The following is a 16,902-nucleotide window of genomic DNA, read 5'->3' as shown; positions in this document are numbered from 1 at the left end:
ATGCAGTTGCAGAATGAATGCTGCTGGTACATGCAGACATGTTTTTGTAATGTATTGTTATGCATGGAGTAGATAAGCCGTTATCAGGTAGTGGGAGCAGGGGGTGGGTGGGAGGGAAGAACATTCTTGCAGTCTCCATGAGGTGGCCAGGTCACTCAGGTGTGCAGTAGATGTGATTCTTGTCTTCACATTTAAGCAGGAGGGTAAGAGCTGTGGTCTGCAGAAGACAATAGTTGCACTTTGACTGTAAACAAGTACAATTTGATGACCATTTCTTTAAACAGTAGTGTTGGGCTAAGCACTCCAGAAAGGTCCCCCTCATAGTCACCTTTACAGTCCCTTCAGGCTCAGACTTTTGTAAGCTGCACAGTGAACTGGACTGTGGTATTTTTCCTGGTAAAAGTAACCATTAATTTAATCCAGAATTTTTTCCTGGTATGGTTTCCTGTGCCATCCCACAAACAGTTGTTCAGTACAGCAAGACTGGTGGTGCAAAAGAATTGGACAGAGCTGCTTGAATTAGCACTGTCAGTGGCAGACGTGTTCATCAAGCTACAATTTGAGTTGAAGCTTGTGATATGTCATGCTGAAGCCCTTACATTTTCTTTGTCTCTTTTTATAACTGTTCTTCACTCTTTGCATTTAATCAGTTAACTGTCTTCATATACAAATAAAAATTTAATGGTAGGAGCTTGATACGAGTGTATAGCTGTGACCCATGCTTCTCTAACACCTTTCGAATACTTCTTGTTCTCAGTGAAACAGAATTTCTGCAGTTCCAATCTGTGAAATGCTTAATTTGCTTTTGTGAAAATTAGGCCATTTTGGCATTAGTCTGAGATGCTTCTAGTATTACAGAAGGACTAGCTGAACTGTTTGGGTTGTATTATCCAAGCGTGGAACATAAATTAGAGCTGTAGCTAGTAATAAGTAATGCAGTAATTTTGCGGTGCATGTCTTCTTTTGTTTTGATTCTGTTCCAATTGCTAAAATGGCTGAAGAATTTGGGTGGCATTATGCGTACTAATCAAAATAATCACCCACATGAGGAAGAGGATTTGAGTTCTGGTGAACAGGAGAAATAGAAAGGTTAAGCAAGGTAAGAGCAAGTTTGTGTTGGCACAGGGATTATATTTTGAGGAAGAAATAGTGCACATTGTTTTAAATGGGATTTAGTAGGTCACGTGCACTCCTGAACACCATCATTGTTATAATCTCACAATACCATAATAAAAACTTAGTAGTGTGGATTTATAATGTAATTCCCTTGCTGATGATGGAGAAACTATTTCAATCATCTGCCCCAAGCCATATTTTTTCACTTAAGGTAGATTGTTGGACTGAATTTTGGTTATGGCTTTGATACCCTTGGTGCTTTCTGTGCTTCATTAAAACTGAATTTGAGACTAGCAAAAAGGCTCCGAGGCTGATGCTTATTGTTGTAGAGGATGATTAACTGGTGATAGGGACCTTCAAGACAAGTAGAAGATTCATGCTCCTGATGGCCTTTTCCTGCTCGTAATATGTGTGCCTCTGTATAACCATTATCTGTAGAGGAAGCTGCATTATGACTACAACTGGTATGCATTGTACGTGAGTTTACACAAAGCCAAGCCTCATTAAAGTTCTTTGTCATCCTGCCTGAGATCAGATTCATAATTTATTTGTTTGATCACAGATTAATGGGGCTGGATTCATTCAAGTGTTACTGCTGAAATTTCCCTTTTCCATTGATTTTAGTCTTAAGCAAGAGGGGTTTTTTGTTTTCCGAGTACATGGTTTAAAAAAAATGGGATATTCGCAATATTGCAAGGAGGTACATGATTTATGAGAAATGGGTAGCTTCTGAAGCCACAAAGTGAAAGTAAGTGTTCAGGTGTAAGTGCTGCCTTCTTTAGTTCACTGTAAAATTGTGAAAGTTGACTGACTTGGAAGTAACTCTGAAGAAGTCACCTAGCCTGTTCTGCACTGTTGCCAGAGTTAATTAACATAGAAATGATGCCTAAAATATGTATAGTCTAGCTTTGACCCTGTGATCAAAAACCCCACACTTTTCAGTGATGGCTTTATCCAGGTCTTTTCTTTGTTAAATATTAATATAAATAAATCTATAAATAAATTAATGTATTAAAAGCTGGTATTTTTGAACCTCATAACATGTTATGCCTCTCTGCTAATATTCTGCTGTAGCTGATTGGGAAGAAACAAGTGCTGGAGATTCTAGATCCGTGTCCATCCCTATATGGATGTTGTTGCTAGACACGTTGTTTCGCTGTTTAAATGGCACACACCTAAATTTCTGTGCTAGCTGAATCTATCTCCGAAGCACCAGAAGAGTAACTTTGGACTTTTGAATTTTAACAGGTTTCCATCTGAGCGCCACTGTGGTACCCCCACAGATGGTGCCACCCAAAGGTGCGTACAACGTGGCGGTGATGTTTGATCGATGCAGGATCACGTCATGCAGCTGTACCTGCGGAGCTGGGGCGAAGTGGTGTGCTCACGTCGTGGCGCTCTGCCTCTTCCGGATACACAATGTAGGCCTTTAAATACAGTTCTGCTCTCCCCTAGGCATCTTCTCTGAGTCTCTCCTCATTACAGTTTTATGCAACATGCACTCTCTTTAGGGAAATTGTTCTTGGCGCTCCTTTTGGTTACAGATTGTGCAAATGTGTGCTCACAGTTGCAGTCTGCAGAGTGAATTGTCTGAGGCTCTTAACTGCAGAATGTCCTTTGATAATGTGTGAATTGCTAAGGGTAGATACAGAGTCCTTTTTGGCCCCTTCCTGTTTCTCATTTAAATGCTAGAATTACTCATTCTTTCTTCAGTTCTGCAGGGAGTGAAAGGTCACCAGTAGTTAGTCTTTTATTAAAAGTCTTTGTAAATATGGGATTTGAAAGCTCTTTCTTTCAGTTGTTTGATCATTCAGAGTGCAGAAGGAAAGTAATTTTGATCGCTGTTGGCCTTTATGTTCACCAGTTCATTTTGTCACATACTGAGGCAGATAAGTGTCATTTTGACTTGTAGATTTCAAACAGTCAGTTAAGTTTATGTTTTTATTTGGCTGCTTGTATTCTGTGTGGCCTTGTATAGAGTGAAAAGTAGGTGTTTCTTATCCCAACAAACTCCAGGTGAAAATGTGTAGAATCAACATAAAATACACAAGTTGAGGGTTCAGTCTTGCATACAGATTAATTTCCTCCTTCTTTGGGAAGTTGAGAAATACGTCTTAAGGAAGGATTAAGCTTGGATGATTGAAAGGAACAGAAGATTTTCTGCTGTCACAGAACATTTTATAGCTAACGTGCTTATGATCAACTCCAGATTCTTAAATAAGTGCTAATAACCTGCTGAAGCTTGTTAATATTTCACAATGGACAATTGTAATAGGCTTAAATTGATACTCTTGTGAAATCATTGGAATATTGGTATACTTTCTGTTTAGGACTGGAGAGTTGGCAAAAAAATGGGTTCTGCTTTGAATTATTAGTTCCAGTTTTAAAAGGTGGGTATGGAGAGTGAGGATAGGAAACAAATTTTCATTTATATTATTTACACTCAGAAAGTTTGGACCCTGTGTAAGATAAAAATAATTCTTTTCCCTCCAAGCCTTTCTTCTACCTGAAAAATGATAGTGAAAGCATTTTCAGTGTTTGTATATACTGACTGCTGACACTAGCAAGTTACAAGCCAAGGTACATTGCTCTATGTAGACAAATAAATATAAGAAGCATCTTTATTATCAAACTGCTCTTGCCTGTTTCCAGGTTAAATTTTAGGTAGGTGCCATTTGGGCATTTTTTATTCTGTAGAGTTAAAAAGGTTAAGAAAGTAGTGGTGTGGTTTTTTATCTCTAAGTTGTTCTAAGATATGGAAAGAGACTGATTTTAAGATTGAAGAAAAAACCTCTAATGAGATAAATGAGGTGATTGGGATTCTGTGAAACAGCCCCCCACAGAGCTGGCTGGTTTGCCAGAAGCTTAAAGAATAATGTCCTGTTTTAGAGGTTTGTTTGTGAAATCTCTGCCAGTATTTGTGCAATTGCTAGCAACAACAGATCTTAAGCACAGCTGTTGAAGCAGTTTCCTTGAAAAGAAACTCTTAAAAACAGTTTTTATAAAGCCTAGACAGCTTATTTGCATCTTATCTCCAACACAGCACATAATTACAGGAAAAAAAAATTGTCCATCAAGACCAAGCATGATATGCATCAGCGTAGCCACTGTTCATGATGCTTCATCCATTCAGTGGACACAGCTTCATTAAGTCTGACCTGTTAATGGCAGTTTATATCTCCTTTTCTTTCTTCAGGCATCTGCGGTGTGCTTACGAGCACCTGTTTCTGAATCCTTGTCTCGGCTACAAAGAGACCAATTGCAAAAATTTGCTCAGTACCTGATCAGTGAACTTCCACAACAGGTAAATGGGGACAATCGATAGGACTGACTTTTTGTTAAATTCAGTTATCTTTATTCTGGGTGAATTTATATGGGTTTTTTTGTTGCAAGATAGCCAGTTATGCTATTTGATTGTGGGTTGCTGGGAAGGCTTTCAGTTCTTGCCCTTTTCAGGTTTGCCATTCTATTATTTGACAATTGTCTATTGCAAAGTAAAAGATTAGAAGTGTCTTAAAAGGAGAAAGAAGAGTGGTGGCTATTCATATTAGCATGAATATGCGCTTAGCTTGTGGAACATCGAACACAATAAAATAAATCCACGGTGGTGAAAAACTTAGGTCAGAACAAATCAGGTTGCTGCTTTTTTGTGTGATTGGTTAGTTAAGTGGAGAAGACTACCCAGGGACTGTGTTGTGTATGCCTTAGGTGGGCCCTTCCTAATGCACCCAGTTGGTGACCTTTTGACTTCCCCCAGCGTAGCTTCTTGGTGATTCATAAGAATCATTTGGGTTATGGAAAGTAATAGATATGAAATTTCGTTAGTCAAAGGCAAAATCTGCTCTCTTATTCCTTTAATATCTATGTTGTTCAAGGTCAGGTCATTTATATCATCTGCCTAAAATGCTTGCACAAAATACACGAGAACACCTAAGTGATTGTGAAATGTTTGCTTTAAAAATATAAGGGCTTGGCAACTTTTTTATGCTGGTTCAACCAAAGGAGGTTGAGAAAAACTGACCCACATGGGTATCTGTCATGTTTCAGTAGTGCGTGCATAATGTCTTAAGTAGGAGTTAGATTACTGTCAGCGTGTGCCTAAAATTCATATTATGGTGCTGTGCTTGGGACACTAAGATATTCTATTGCTAAAACGTCCTCTAAATTTCCTACAGAAATACTAATCTTCTTATGAGAGGAAATAGAGGAATCATATAATATGAAAGTGATAGAAAAATACTGCTTTTTTGTTGCTGAGAGTTCAGCATCAATAGTGTGTGCTTCTTGCTGCATTACGAAACAGACAAAGCTTTTCTTCTCTCCTTAAGGACTCAGAGCTTTATGTCGCATAGTCTGGTGCTTAATAAAGGAGGGTTTTGAAAGGCTAGCAGTGGTGTGGTGGTTGTTTTCTGAATGGCATGCGAGTTGTTTGCTTTCAAATATTCTGTGTCTGCTCCTTTTTGCAGGGTTGCATTATTTCTCCTTTGGTCATGTGTACCAGCTGTGCGCCCAGGAACATCTGGATTATTTAATTTAATTATTACTATCTTGCCAGATAATCTGATGGATGCTGCCCAACAGAAAAGTTTGGGGTTTATTGGCAGATGCATCTTAACCTGTGTTGTGTAATTCCCGTGAAAAAGGAGAGGCACACCCCAAACTCTTCTAACAGTCTCATTCCCGGTCTTCAAGATTTCTGAGTGGAGATAGATACTCTGATACCTTGGGACCCCGTATTTTGACTACATGATGTGGAATTAGAGTAGGCTGTACACGATTCTATTTTATCCTTATTTCCAGCTTGTGAATTACATTATGGTACAGTAATATAATGCTGAATTACTTTCAATTGTAAAGGGAAGGTGGTCTGTAGGAATGCAGCTAGATAAGGAGATGTTTTTCAAAATCTCTGTAGAAAGTGTTTTCCGTATCTATGAAAATGTCAGTGATTCTGAGCAGCTGGAACTTATTACCCAGTTCTTCTCCCAAGAGCTATTTCCCTTAATGAAGCCAGTACTCCTATTCCAATTAAATATTAATATCTTGGCAAAAATGCCTGAAGGAGAGTCACTGCAGGTCCCTGATACTTCAACCTTAAGGTGTGATGTTGCCTAGACCTGTGACTTTTCTGCTTCGTGGTGACTTAAAATACATAGCAGTGGAAAAAGGTACAAGAATAGCTTAATGCTGAGTTTGTTCCTTCAGGTGACTCAAATGCAAAATATCCTTCTGAAGCATTGTTTTTCTTCCATCTGTTTGAGATGGGTCTGTATTATTTGCAAATACAGGTGTACTGAATGTGCCTTGCTTTACAGTAAGTGTGATCTTTAACCTCAGCTGTTGTGCGGAGGGAGGTGGAGGGATATCAGATGTTCCGTTGCAAGTCATTTAAATCCTAACTATACGCCTAGCCTGTTGTAAGCATGCATGCTAAAGGCTAAATGGATCTGCGGTTTCAGCCCAGACTTAGTTTGGGAAAAAACACATCCTACTATGCATTTTTCTTTCAAAAAGAGCACGTTAAGGGTATATCTACTTAGGATTTTGCAGTCAGGTGTGAACCTTTTCTGCTTATGCTCTGAACTGTCCAGAAGCTATGATTGCATTAGTTTAGTGCTGAAATTGCATTAGTTTACTACTGAGTCTGAGTTAATGTATATATGGTCTCTTTGCTAACAGGATGGTAAATAAGCTAAAGTCTGCCCAAAAAGTTATGTATAGATGTAATTTATGGTTTGTTCCTCTGTTCCCATTAGCTTGGGTTTTAGAGAAATGATTTAGGAACAAGAAATAAAGAACATTCAAAGTACAGGAAAATGGTGACCTTGACTGCAGTCACTATCTCTCAAAATTAGCTGCAGTATCACTCTCTGTGGGCTCCAACTCCTCAAGAAATGAGAAGGGAACTAGTAACCTGTGATTCTTTTGTTTACTTCTTAGGGTGTGAATGTAGGAAGTAAGCCTTGGATATAAGTTTGCTTTGAGAAAAGGAGAGGAGAAAGTGTAACAGCTGGTTTGCTCTTGTATAATCTTTAGCACCCTCTATAGTCCTTTCTGAAAATATGACTGTGTGTATTTGATATTTCTGGAATTATGAGAGTGCTTCAATCAATATTGAAAGTTTGCTTCATGTTTTCAGATTCTTCCAACTGCTCAGCGTTTGCTGGATGAGCTGTTATCTTCTCAGTCTACTGCCATCAACACAGTGTGTGGAGCCCCAGGTAGCCTTGATATATCTTATTTCAGTAATCTGTGTCACAGATAGGAAGTGGATATATTTCCATTGCATTGAGTTTCTGAACTGGTCTGTTACCATGTAGCTGGGATTGCAGGTGGAGGTCAAGGAAAAGGGGTAAGTACAGGCACTCGCATGTGTATATGGCACAGCAGCAGGCACTTGCTGGTGTGATGGACGCCTCAGAGTGTATGCAGAGGAAGGGAGCATCAGGCAATGCACCTTTCTAACAAAAGATTTTTCTTTTTAAGTTGGTGTTCATTCCTGGAAATGTTGATTGGAGGGGACCTCTCCAACCTCCTGCTTGAAACAGGACTGTTTGCAACACTAGATTGGGTTAGCTGTGGCTTGGGCTAGCTTAGCCAAGTCTTGGTTACCAGAGACATTACAGAGTATTCCTGTTTTAGTGCTGCATTACCCTTTTGGTCAAGAATTTTTTCCTAATGTCCAATATGAATACCCTTTTTTATCATCTACTACTACCAAGAAGAGTTTGTCTGCATTGTGTTTGTGATTCCAAGTAGTTGTAGGCTGTTAATGATCACCCCTCACCCTCTCCTTTTTAGATGAAAATAGCCCATCTTCCTCAATCTCACCTCATAGGTCATGTGCTCCGTGCCCCCAACTATCTTGATACCCCTCTACTATATCCTCTCTGGTTTCTCAGTATCATTTCCTGGTCTGGGGGACCCAAAACTGGATGCAATATTCCAGGTGTAACTTTACCAGTGCCAGGTAGAGGGGGATAAAATAAGTTCCTTAAATCTGCTAGCTGTGCTTTTCTTAATATAGCCCAGTTTGCAGGTTTGTTTTTTTTGTTTTGTGTTTTCAGTGAAAGTTTGCCATTGGTTTGTGTTCAGCTTGGCATCCACCATAATCACCAAACCCTATCAGCTACTCAGCCATTTGGTTTTCAGTCTGTACTGATGCATGGGGTTTTCTGTCCCAGGTACAGAAGTTTACCTTTTTCCTCACTGAACTTCATGAGGTTTCTGTTGGCACAGTCCTTGAATTTCTCCTGGTCCCACTGGTTGTAGTGCTACCATTCAGCATGCCAGCCATGTCTCCCAATTTAGTGTTATCAGTGGTTAAGGTAATGTTACGATAACACGTTGAGATAGTTCTGAATAGTGAGTTCTGCAATGGGTGAAATAAACTGAGTAATACTGCCTGTGTGCTCCCTATAATCTCTGTGGTTGGGCACACAGAGGAAATATACCTTCAAAGCCTGCAGACTGTATATGTGTTACTCTTTTGTCAAGATCCCACTGCTGGACCCTCTGCATCAGATCAAAGCACCTGGTACTTAGATGAATCTACTCTGAGTGACAACATAAAGAAAACCCTTCATAAATTCTGTGGACCCTCTCCTGTTGTTTTCAGGTAAACTGTTTCCCATCGAAGGGAAAATGTGATATTCATGTAATCTGTAAGCTCATTCACTGTGTAGCCTGTACCCTTATGTGATGCTGTGGACTGAAGGATGCTAGTTTTGTGGTCACTCTTCTAGACTGTATTTTCGCATAACTTGTCCAATGTTATTTCAGTAGAGCACACTGTATTTGCACAATACCTTGCTTGTGTGGTATTCTCAGTCTCGTTATGCATCCTGTCTTAGGTTATGCATGTCTGTCCCATTTAAGGTGCAAATATACTTCTGGATGTATAATATACTCAGGATTTTGTATGGCTGTGCTTGATTTAATTTTTTCTCATCCCTGCTCTTCTGTTTTATCTACAGTGATGTGAATTCAATGTATCTCTCTTCCACGGAGCCACCAGCTGCTGCTGAGTGGGCCTGTCTCTTGCGTCCCTTGCGAGGAAGAGAGCCTGAAGGAATCTGGAACCTGCTTTCCATTGTGCGGGAGATGTTTAAGAGACGGGATAGCAATGCAGCTCCTTTGCTGGAGATTCTGACTGACCAGTGTCTCAACTATGAGCAGGTATTAAAATCTCTTTGCTCTGGGGGAGAAAATTCTGGGGACCCAGGCTGAGCCAGTGACTGGTGCCATGTGCCTGTACAATCCATAGCTGAATAAATTTTTTTAACTGTCTGTATGCATTATGGGCATGTGCTTCTCCATGCTAAAATGATGTTACAGTTTGCTCTTGTGCTGATTTGGTGATGTCCTGGTAACACTATATCCCCAAAATACCTCAGTCCTTTTAACATGAATATATGGAGTCTGAACTCTTGTTCAGCACATTTGATTTGATTTCTGCCCAGTCAAGGTGATTTATTTTAATGTTTTTTTTCTAAACAAAGTACATCACATATGAGCTGTCATTTTGATAAAAACTAAAGATATATGTTGGGCGCTAGAATCTCAGATTCTTTAGTTATTTTTGTAGAAGATATCTCTTGATGGGTTTAAGTAATAAATTTTTTTATATTTTTTTAAATAATGTTAGGAAAAAGGTTTCCTTTGACAGTTCAGGACACTGATCTCATTCTGTAATATAAATTGCAGTGTAAGTTTCCTTATTGCTCTATCACATACCTCAACTTTGAGCAGGGGAAAGAAAATGCTTCATTTATCACATTTGTTCACTTTATCCCTCCAGGTGTGAAGGCCTCTACTAAGAGAACCTCCTGTGAGTGTTTTGTTCTGTGGGCATGTGCCTTCTAATCAGAGAAATTTTGAGAGGCCCTTAGTTCTCACAAACCAATACTACTTTAATGCTCATAGTTATTTTGGAGTCAAATGAAAACATGGTTCTAGCTACAGATCCCATTTCCTTGTGGTTATGAGGATAAGTGAGAGCAGGAGACGAGACGTTGGCCACAACACAGCTCCACTGAACATTTTCTTCTGCAGATAACCGGGTGGTGGTACAGTGTGCGAACGTCTGCATCACACAGCAGTGCTAGCGGGCACACAGGACGCAGCAATGGCCAGTCAGAAGTAGCTGCTCATGCCTGTGCAAGTATGTGTGATGAGATGGTGGTTCTTTGGAGGCTGGCTGTCCTTGATCCAACTATTAGTCCACAGAGGTGAGCACCAGAATCAGATCCAGTCCCTCATTTATTTCTGTGATATTCAAGCACACTCAAGAGTTTCTTCCTGTAGATGTCTTGTGTTTGTATCATTACCTCGTTACCTATTCAACCATTAGTCCTTCTGGACTATGTGCTATGTAAGGTTCAAGAGCACTATAATTACTTTAGATTTTAATTGCTATTGCTGCTCACTTTTAGCAACATCATGTAGTGTGAATAATTTGTTTTCTGAGAGCTCTCTTTTACATATGAGTGTAATTCTGCATTTCAGTGTCCTAGTGGAGAACATTTCATTGAATGATAACACCAGCTACCAATAAATTTTAATGCTTTCTAAATTTAACTATTCAGCAGTTTAATGAATTTCTGTTTAGCCCGATCATTGACTGTTGTCTATTTCAAGCTGAACCATTTCTTGCTTTCTGTGCTCTTAGGGAGTTTATTCTCTGCAGTGTATTGGTAAACAGTGTCACTGGTGTATGATTTTCAGTCAGTGTTTTCAATTGTCTGAGGAAAAATTGTGAGGCTTCTGCAGGTTTCTAAACCATATTGTGCCTTCGTAAATCACTGCCATCTTTATTTAGCACTAGTTGAATAGCAGTGGAGGTACTGAGGACTCGTGTTGAGATACTGTGGTTGACATTGCAATAACTTGTTTTGTACATCTAGTCTACAAAGTGTGTTGTGTAAAATGTACTGAATTACTTTAATGTGCTATAAGTGCTCAGAAAAAGTTTTTCAGAACAAATGAAAACAGGATGGTATTTTTCATACAGTTAAACATTAACAGGATTTGCTTTCTGTGAATTGTTGTGTAACATTAATGAAATGCCCTATCTATGTCAGGTACATCAGGGACACTAAAATGGATGCAGTTTCTGTCTTGTACAGTTTACAATATGAAGTAGCTAAATATAGGAGATGAAGACAAATCAAAAACTGTAGGAAACAGGGAATGAGGCTTAAAACAAACACAAACATCAATCAGATCACTTAGAAAAACCATAAAGGTTTTGGCTTTTAATAAAGTATGAAGTTGTGCTATGTGTTCACATTTGAGTGATTTGGCGCAGTTCAAATTTGCTCAGATCTCCTACTTGAGCTCATGCATAATTGAAATGCTCCTGCTTGATTACCTATTCTCTTGGCGCTTGAATAGTCACCAAGAAGAACCCTCTTCTACCCATCCTTGCTATTCTTTCCAGTGAATCATAAGGAGACTTGCTACCTCATTCCTAATTCATTGCCAGCTCTCATCCTTATGTTACCTTTCCTGAGTAGTTCTCCCTTCTTTTTCCTTCTTAAAATCCTCTCCTTGATTAAGCCCTACCAGTCTGCTCCCTCGTTAATTAATTTCTTTAATGGACAAATAGAAGCAGTCCATTTTGGTTAGACCCTTCTGTCCTAATACCCTTTGCACCTAAATTGGGTCACCCTGTTTTGATTTGATTTTTTATTCTTTTGCTTTTGATAGGAAATCTGAGAGGACTGAAGTGGTGGGCTTGTACCTCAGATCTCTGAAATCTGTGGCAGAAACAAGATGGCAGTTGATTGAGACACTTGGTGCAATTTCTAGAAATGTCTTTTCCTATTCTTGAATTAGATCACCCAAATGTGTAATCCACTTAGACTATGTTGCTCATATGCTTAGGCCCTACGTGAGATTTGGAGCTGGGAAATGCAGAAATACTTTGTTCTTCCCATGGTAATATGGGACATGGGACTAACTGCTGTGTAATTTAAGTCTATATAACCTTACCAGCTTGCTTCTTCCTCAGAGTTATTTGAACATAAATTATTTTTGTCTTGCTTGTTCTGTGCCTATGGCTTGCAACAGTTTATTCTCCCGAGGACAGCCTGCTAAATCCTAAATTAAATTGTTGGGCTCTAGATAAGCATATCAGGGTAAAGAGATAAGTTCCTGGGAGGTAGATTAGGTGGTCCTGTCTGGCATTGTGCTTCCCTGGGTAGGCTGTTTAGATTGTACTTGTGAACGTCTTGACTGGAGTTGTTCACAGGGCCTTTTCACAGCTGCTGCAAACTGTTTTATGAATGATTCCAAGAGCAGTTCCCCATGGCAGTCTCTGGTCTCAGACTGCTGAGGCTCACATTGCTAATAACTTATCTGGGGCAGTTAAGCAAACAGGGCAGACAGTATTTCATTTTAAACTTTCCAGTTTGTATCGTGCTTTCATGTTGGTACTGTTCACATTTTGTTTCTCTATCATGGGCCTGTCTAGGACTTGGTTGTTAATATACCTGTTTACTTTTTTTCAGCCTGTCTTCTTACTAATGCTGTCTATACTTAATTCAGCAGAAGATTTTTCTGACCAAAAGGAGTAGGTGTTCTGTGGGTTAAGAGGTAGTTTGTCACAGGTGCATTTTGTGTCTGCTTTCTAACCTGTCCTCTTACTTCTTCTCTTAGGCGCAGGGACCTTTGCTTACAGCTCAGACAGTGGCAGCTGAAAGTCATAGATAATGTTAAGAGGGGTCAGCACAAGAAATCGCTGGAGAAGCTCTTCCAGGGTTTCAAGCCAGCTGTGGAAGCCTGCTACTTCAACTGGGAGGAAGCTTATCCCATTCCTGGGATCACATATAGCAGCACTGACAAGAAGAACTCATTCTGTTGGGTAAAGGCCATCCAGCAGAGGAGCTGCCGGTTGCAGTGTGCAGAAACTGCCTGTGAGGCTGGTAGAATCCATGGACAGGAGCCCGGGGGAACATGTCTGCAGCCTGGGGACAGGCTGCGTCCCTCTCCCCAGGAGCCAGCAGTTCGTCCGAAGGAACTTACTGGAAAGCGGAAAGTTGTCTCTGAAACGCCGCAGAGGGTTCTGAGACGACTTTCAGCAGAAGGTGATAAAGCTGTGTATAAGACTGCGGTGGGCAAAGCAAAGTTGCCAGTGAGCAAAGGCTTGACCAGTAAACATAGTGGGAAACGCCGCATGAGCAGTGAAGACAGCTCTCTGGAGCCAGACTTGGCAGAGATGAGCCTGGATGACAGCAGCTTGGCTCTGGGGGCAGAAGCCAGCAACACGTTTAGTTTTACAGAAAGCCCACTGAGCAGGAGCTACAGGGACACCTTTGAGGAGGATGGTGGGGTGTACTTCTCTGAGGGACCTGAGCCTAGTGTCAGGAGCAGCTCCATGGCCAAGAAATCGCCCAAGGATCCTATGGGGGAAATGGGTAGTGGTGATGACGACCTGCCTTCTGCAGATGAGAACAGTGGTGGTGTGAGCCTGAAGCCAGAAGAAGTGGGAGAGAATGGTGCAGCAGGGGGAGGGGATGATGGAGAAGAGGAAGACGATTACCAGGTATACTATCTGAATCCACAAGAGGTAGCCAAGGAAGATGATGACAAAGCTGAAGGGGGAAATGAAGAGGAGCAGGATATATTTGCTGGTATAAAGCCTCTGGAGCAGGAGAACCGGATGGAGGTGAGCTGAATCTAGTTCAAAACGCTGTTTTGCAGTTTTACATATTGTATACATCACGGTCTTGCCACCCTCCTAGCTGTCATACTTAACCTAGTATGTTGTTAAATCAAGTGCTTAACTATAATTTCGTCATAACCCATTGTATCATAAGGTATCTGCAGTCTTAATGCAGTGGTATCACACGTGTCTGTTTCCCGCAAACTTGACTCCCTATTTCTGTGCTAACTTCAAGTGTGTCCCAGTTTTAGCTGGTCCCATCTCACACTCCCGGATTTACAAATGTAGGCAAACCAGTGTGTGCTTTTTTCGTAGTCTCACTCTTGGAAATGGCGAAATTGAGCTGAGATTAAAAATAAGTAAGACCAAGACATGCCCAGCAGGAAAAAATTTAAATCCAACCATGTAAGCAGAAATTCTCTGGAAAGCCAGAGGCAATCTAAATAGACTGTGTCACATCCATGTAATACCCTCAAAATATGTTTAGAGCTTGCACCTATATGAGCAAGCAGCTGAAATGGAGATGCATGGAAATAGTTATAGTCAGTCAGTTTGGGTTTTAATTTTTTTTGAGTTATTCTCTAATCTTTTGTAGCACTTGGAAGTAGGATGGGACTTAATCATAGAAGAAGAGGCTTTTTAGTGGAGTGCTTAAAGGGATGGCGGTGGAGGTCCAGGCAAGGAGGACTCTGAGAACACCTGCTGCAGAAGTTAATTGTGAATTGTGTTTGCAGAGTCTTTGAGACAAGTGGTTTGAGCAGACTAGCTCCAGCCTGGTGCAGTGTGGTTTGAATATGACCCATCTGTTCTTTCTTGCAGATCCTGTTTGCCTGTGCAGAGGCCCTGTATGCACATGGATACAGTAATGAAGCATGCCGCTTAACCGTAGAGCTCGCCAGGGACCTACTGGCCAACCCTCCAGATCTCAAAGTGGAGCAGCCACCAACTAAGGTAGAGAGAGAGCTTGTCTAGTTTTGGGGGTAGAGGGTAAGTTAGAAGGAATATATGGGATGGATACAACAGCATTCCCAGGCATTTCTCATTTGCTGTGATTCAGGGCCCTTCACTGATGCTTCCTCTGGGTTGAACTTCTCTGGATGTCATTAATGTGCCTAATCACTGTGCGTGTGTGGGTGAATAAAAGGGAGAAAGAAAATAAGAGGCCATTCAGCAGGATTTGGAGTCTTCAGAAACTCAAGTTTAGTTAAAAGCTTCTTCACTTTCCCTTATACTTCAGAGAGAAGCTTGGTTTGTCTGCTAAAAGCTGCAGCTCCTTTAGGAATCTATTTTAAATCTCATTGAACAAAACACCCTGTTTAACATCAGCTTCAAAGGATGTTTTGTTTAAGATACCTGCTACTGTGTGCTATGAGATTATACAGCAGCCATAAGAAGTCTTGATTTCTGTGAAGTTCTGTGCAGATGACCTGCCTGTTTCTTGTGGTTCTCTCCAAAACCTTAGTCTCCTACTTCATAATGTGCACCACTGGAAATGTTAGAAGTTTTGCAGTTTCAGAATAGAGGGTTGGAGAGGAAAGAAATAAGCATAAACTTCTGGAAAATCACTTGTAGTGGCACTAAGCGGTGTTTGTTGTATGGAAGTGTTCCCTTGGAAGGGACAGGCATGCAACATCTGCCTGCACAGCATTAGTCCAATGGTGGACATATGTCTTATCAACAGGCCAGCTCTTCCACTGTATTGTGCTGGGGTGAGATAGGGGAAGGAATGATGTTCATCAGTAACCACTGGGATTTGTGATTCCTCAGCAAAGGGAATAAAATTTAAGCGTGTTTTATTCTTTCTCCTGTCTACTGATTATTGCAAAGGGTAGGAAGACAAGCATAGAATCATTTAGGATGTTTAGGAAAGTGTCCTGTGACAAATTCCTCCTCAAACAGGGCAAAAAGAACAAGGTATCAACCAGCAAGCAGACTTGGATGGCAACCAACACCTTGTCTAAAGCTGCTTTCCTGCTGACTGTGTTGAGTGAGCGGCTGGAGTACCACAACCTGGCCTTCCGAATAGGAATGTTTGCTCTGGAGCTGCAGAGACCACCTGCCTCTACAAAGGCTCTGGAGGTATGAAACATCTCAAAAAGGCAGTATCCATAAGCAACATTGTGCTGCTTGAATGCTTTTGCTCCTGTGGTTCCTGTTTCGACTTCTGAAGTTTGGTTATGCTTTTTCCTTAAAATTGATTGCAGTGGGAATAAATGGATTGTGTGCACATCCCATTAGCACACGTTGACCTGCCAGAAAAATGATTAGAAGTATCACTTCATCTGGCGTTGCCTTCATTGTTAGGAAGCTCAGACCTCATGTGCCAACAGGCCTTTGATTTCACATGAAGCTACAGGCTTGAAAATACTTAAATGTGTACAAAATCTCTTATGAATATATTATTTCGATTAGAACAGCTTACTTCTTATCTTAAATATGTTTCCAGTTTGCTTGGCTAATCTAGGGGAAAATAAAGCCATTTGTAAATGGAATTGTCCATATTTGCATTGGTGAAATGATTTGAAACTTATTCCTTAGGGTGAATTGGTGCAATTGTTACATGTTTGAAAATTGTTGCTCTTGCTGATATCTCATTCATTGGCAAGTGAACATGTGCACTGTGCGGGCATATTATTTTGGACAATGCTTGATTACTATTAGGCTTCCTGTTTAGAAAAAAGAAGTGTCCAATTAAGACCTCACCTGTGTGATTTGCAGCTACCTTGCTTTTCACTGCAGGGTTGTGCAGTCCCTGGAGGTGTGTATTGTTGCTAGGTATCCACCAACTACACTTGTTACACTGATTATCTGTACTTCTTATGGTCTGATTAGAAGACTCTGAGGTTGGCAGTCACTTGCTACCTAAAAGAAAACAATCACTTTCACATGTTAAGAATGGAGAGAATGCAGGAATGACACAGAGTAGTGAAATGTAAGTCTTCATCCTGGTGACGTTGAATCATAGAATCATTAAGGTTGGAAAAGACCTTTAAGATCATCAAGTCCAACCGTCAACCCAACACCACCATGTCCACTAAACCACGTCCCTAAGCGCCTCATCTACACATCTTTTAAATGCTTCCAGGGATGGGGACTCAACCACTTCCCTGGGCAGCCTC

At 40.7% G+C, this 16,902-nt stretch overlaps 1 protein-coding gene across 1 annotated transcript in view; it reads left to right on the top strand.

Annotated features, from left to right (window-relative positions):
- ZSWIM8 (zinc finger SWIM-type containing 8) overlaps positions 1–16,902 on the top strand; it is a 51,813-nt gene that overhangs the window by 17,548 nt on the left and 17,363 nt on the right. The window contains exons 4-12 of the mRNA XM_019471622.1: positions 2,365–2,537; positions 4,313–4,420; positions 7,256–7,337; positions 8,614–8,734; positions 9,093–9,294; positions 10,171–10,346; positions 12,778–13,786; positions 14,603–14,734; positions 15,683–15,862. Coding sequence (XP_019327167.1) covers positions 2,365–2,537; positions 4,313–4,420; positions 7,256–7,337; positions 8,614–8,734; positions 9,093–9,294; positions 10,171–10,346; positions 12,778–13,786; positions 14,603–14,734; positions 15,683–15,862 — 2,183 coding nt within the window. The remainder of the gene's footprint in view (positions 1–2,364; positions 2,538–4,312; positions 4,421–7,255; positions 7,338–8,613; positions 8,735–9,092; positions 9,295–10,170; positions 10,347–12,777; positions 13,787–14,602; positions 14,735–15,682; positions 15,863–16,902) is intronic.

The sequence above is a fragment of the Aptenodytes forsteri genome, unplaced genomic scaffold, assembly GCF_000699145.1.
Source record: "Aptenodytes forsteri isolate BGI_AS27 unplaced genomic scaffold, ASM69914v1 Scaffold15, whole genome shotgun sequence".
Lineage (NCBI taxonomy): Eukaryota > Metazoa > Chordata > Aves > Sphenisciformes > Spheniscidae > Aptenodytes > Aptenodytes forsteri.
Note: the sequence above shows the minus strand (reverse complement) of the source record. Positions and strands in the feature narration are given on the sequence as shown.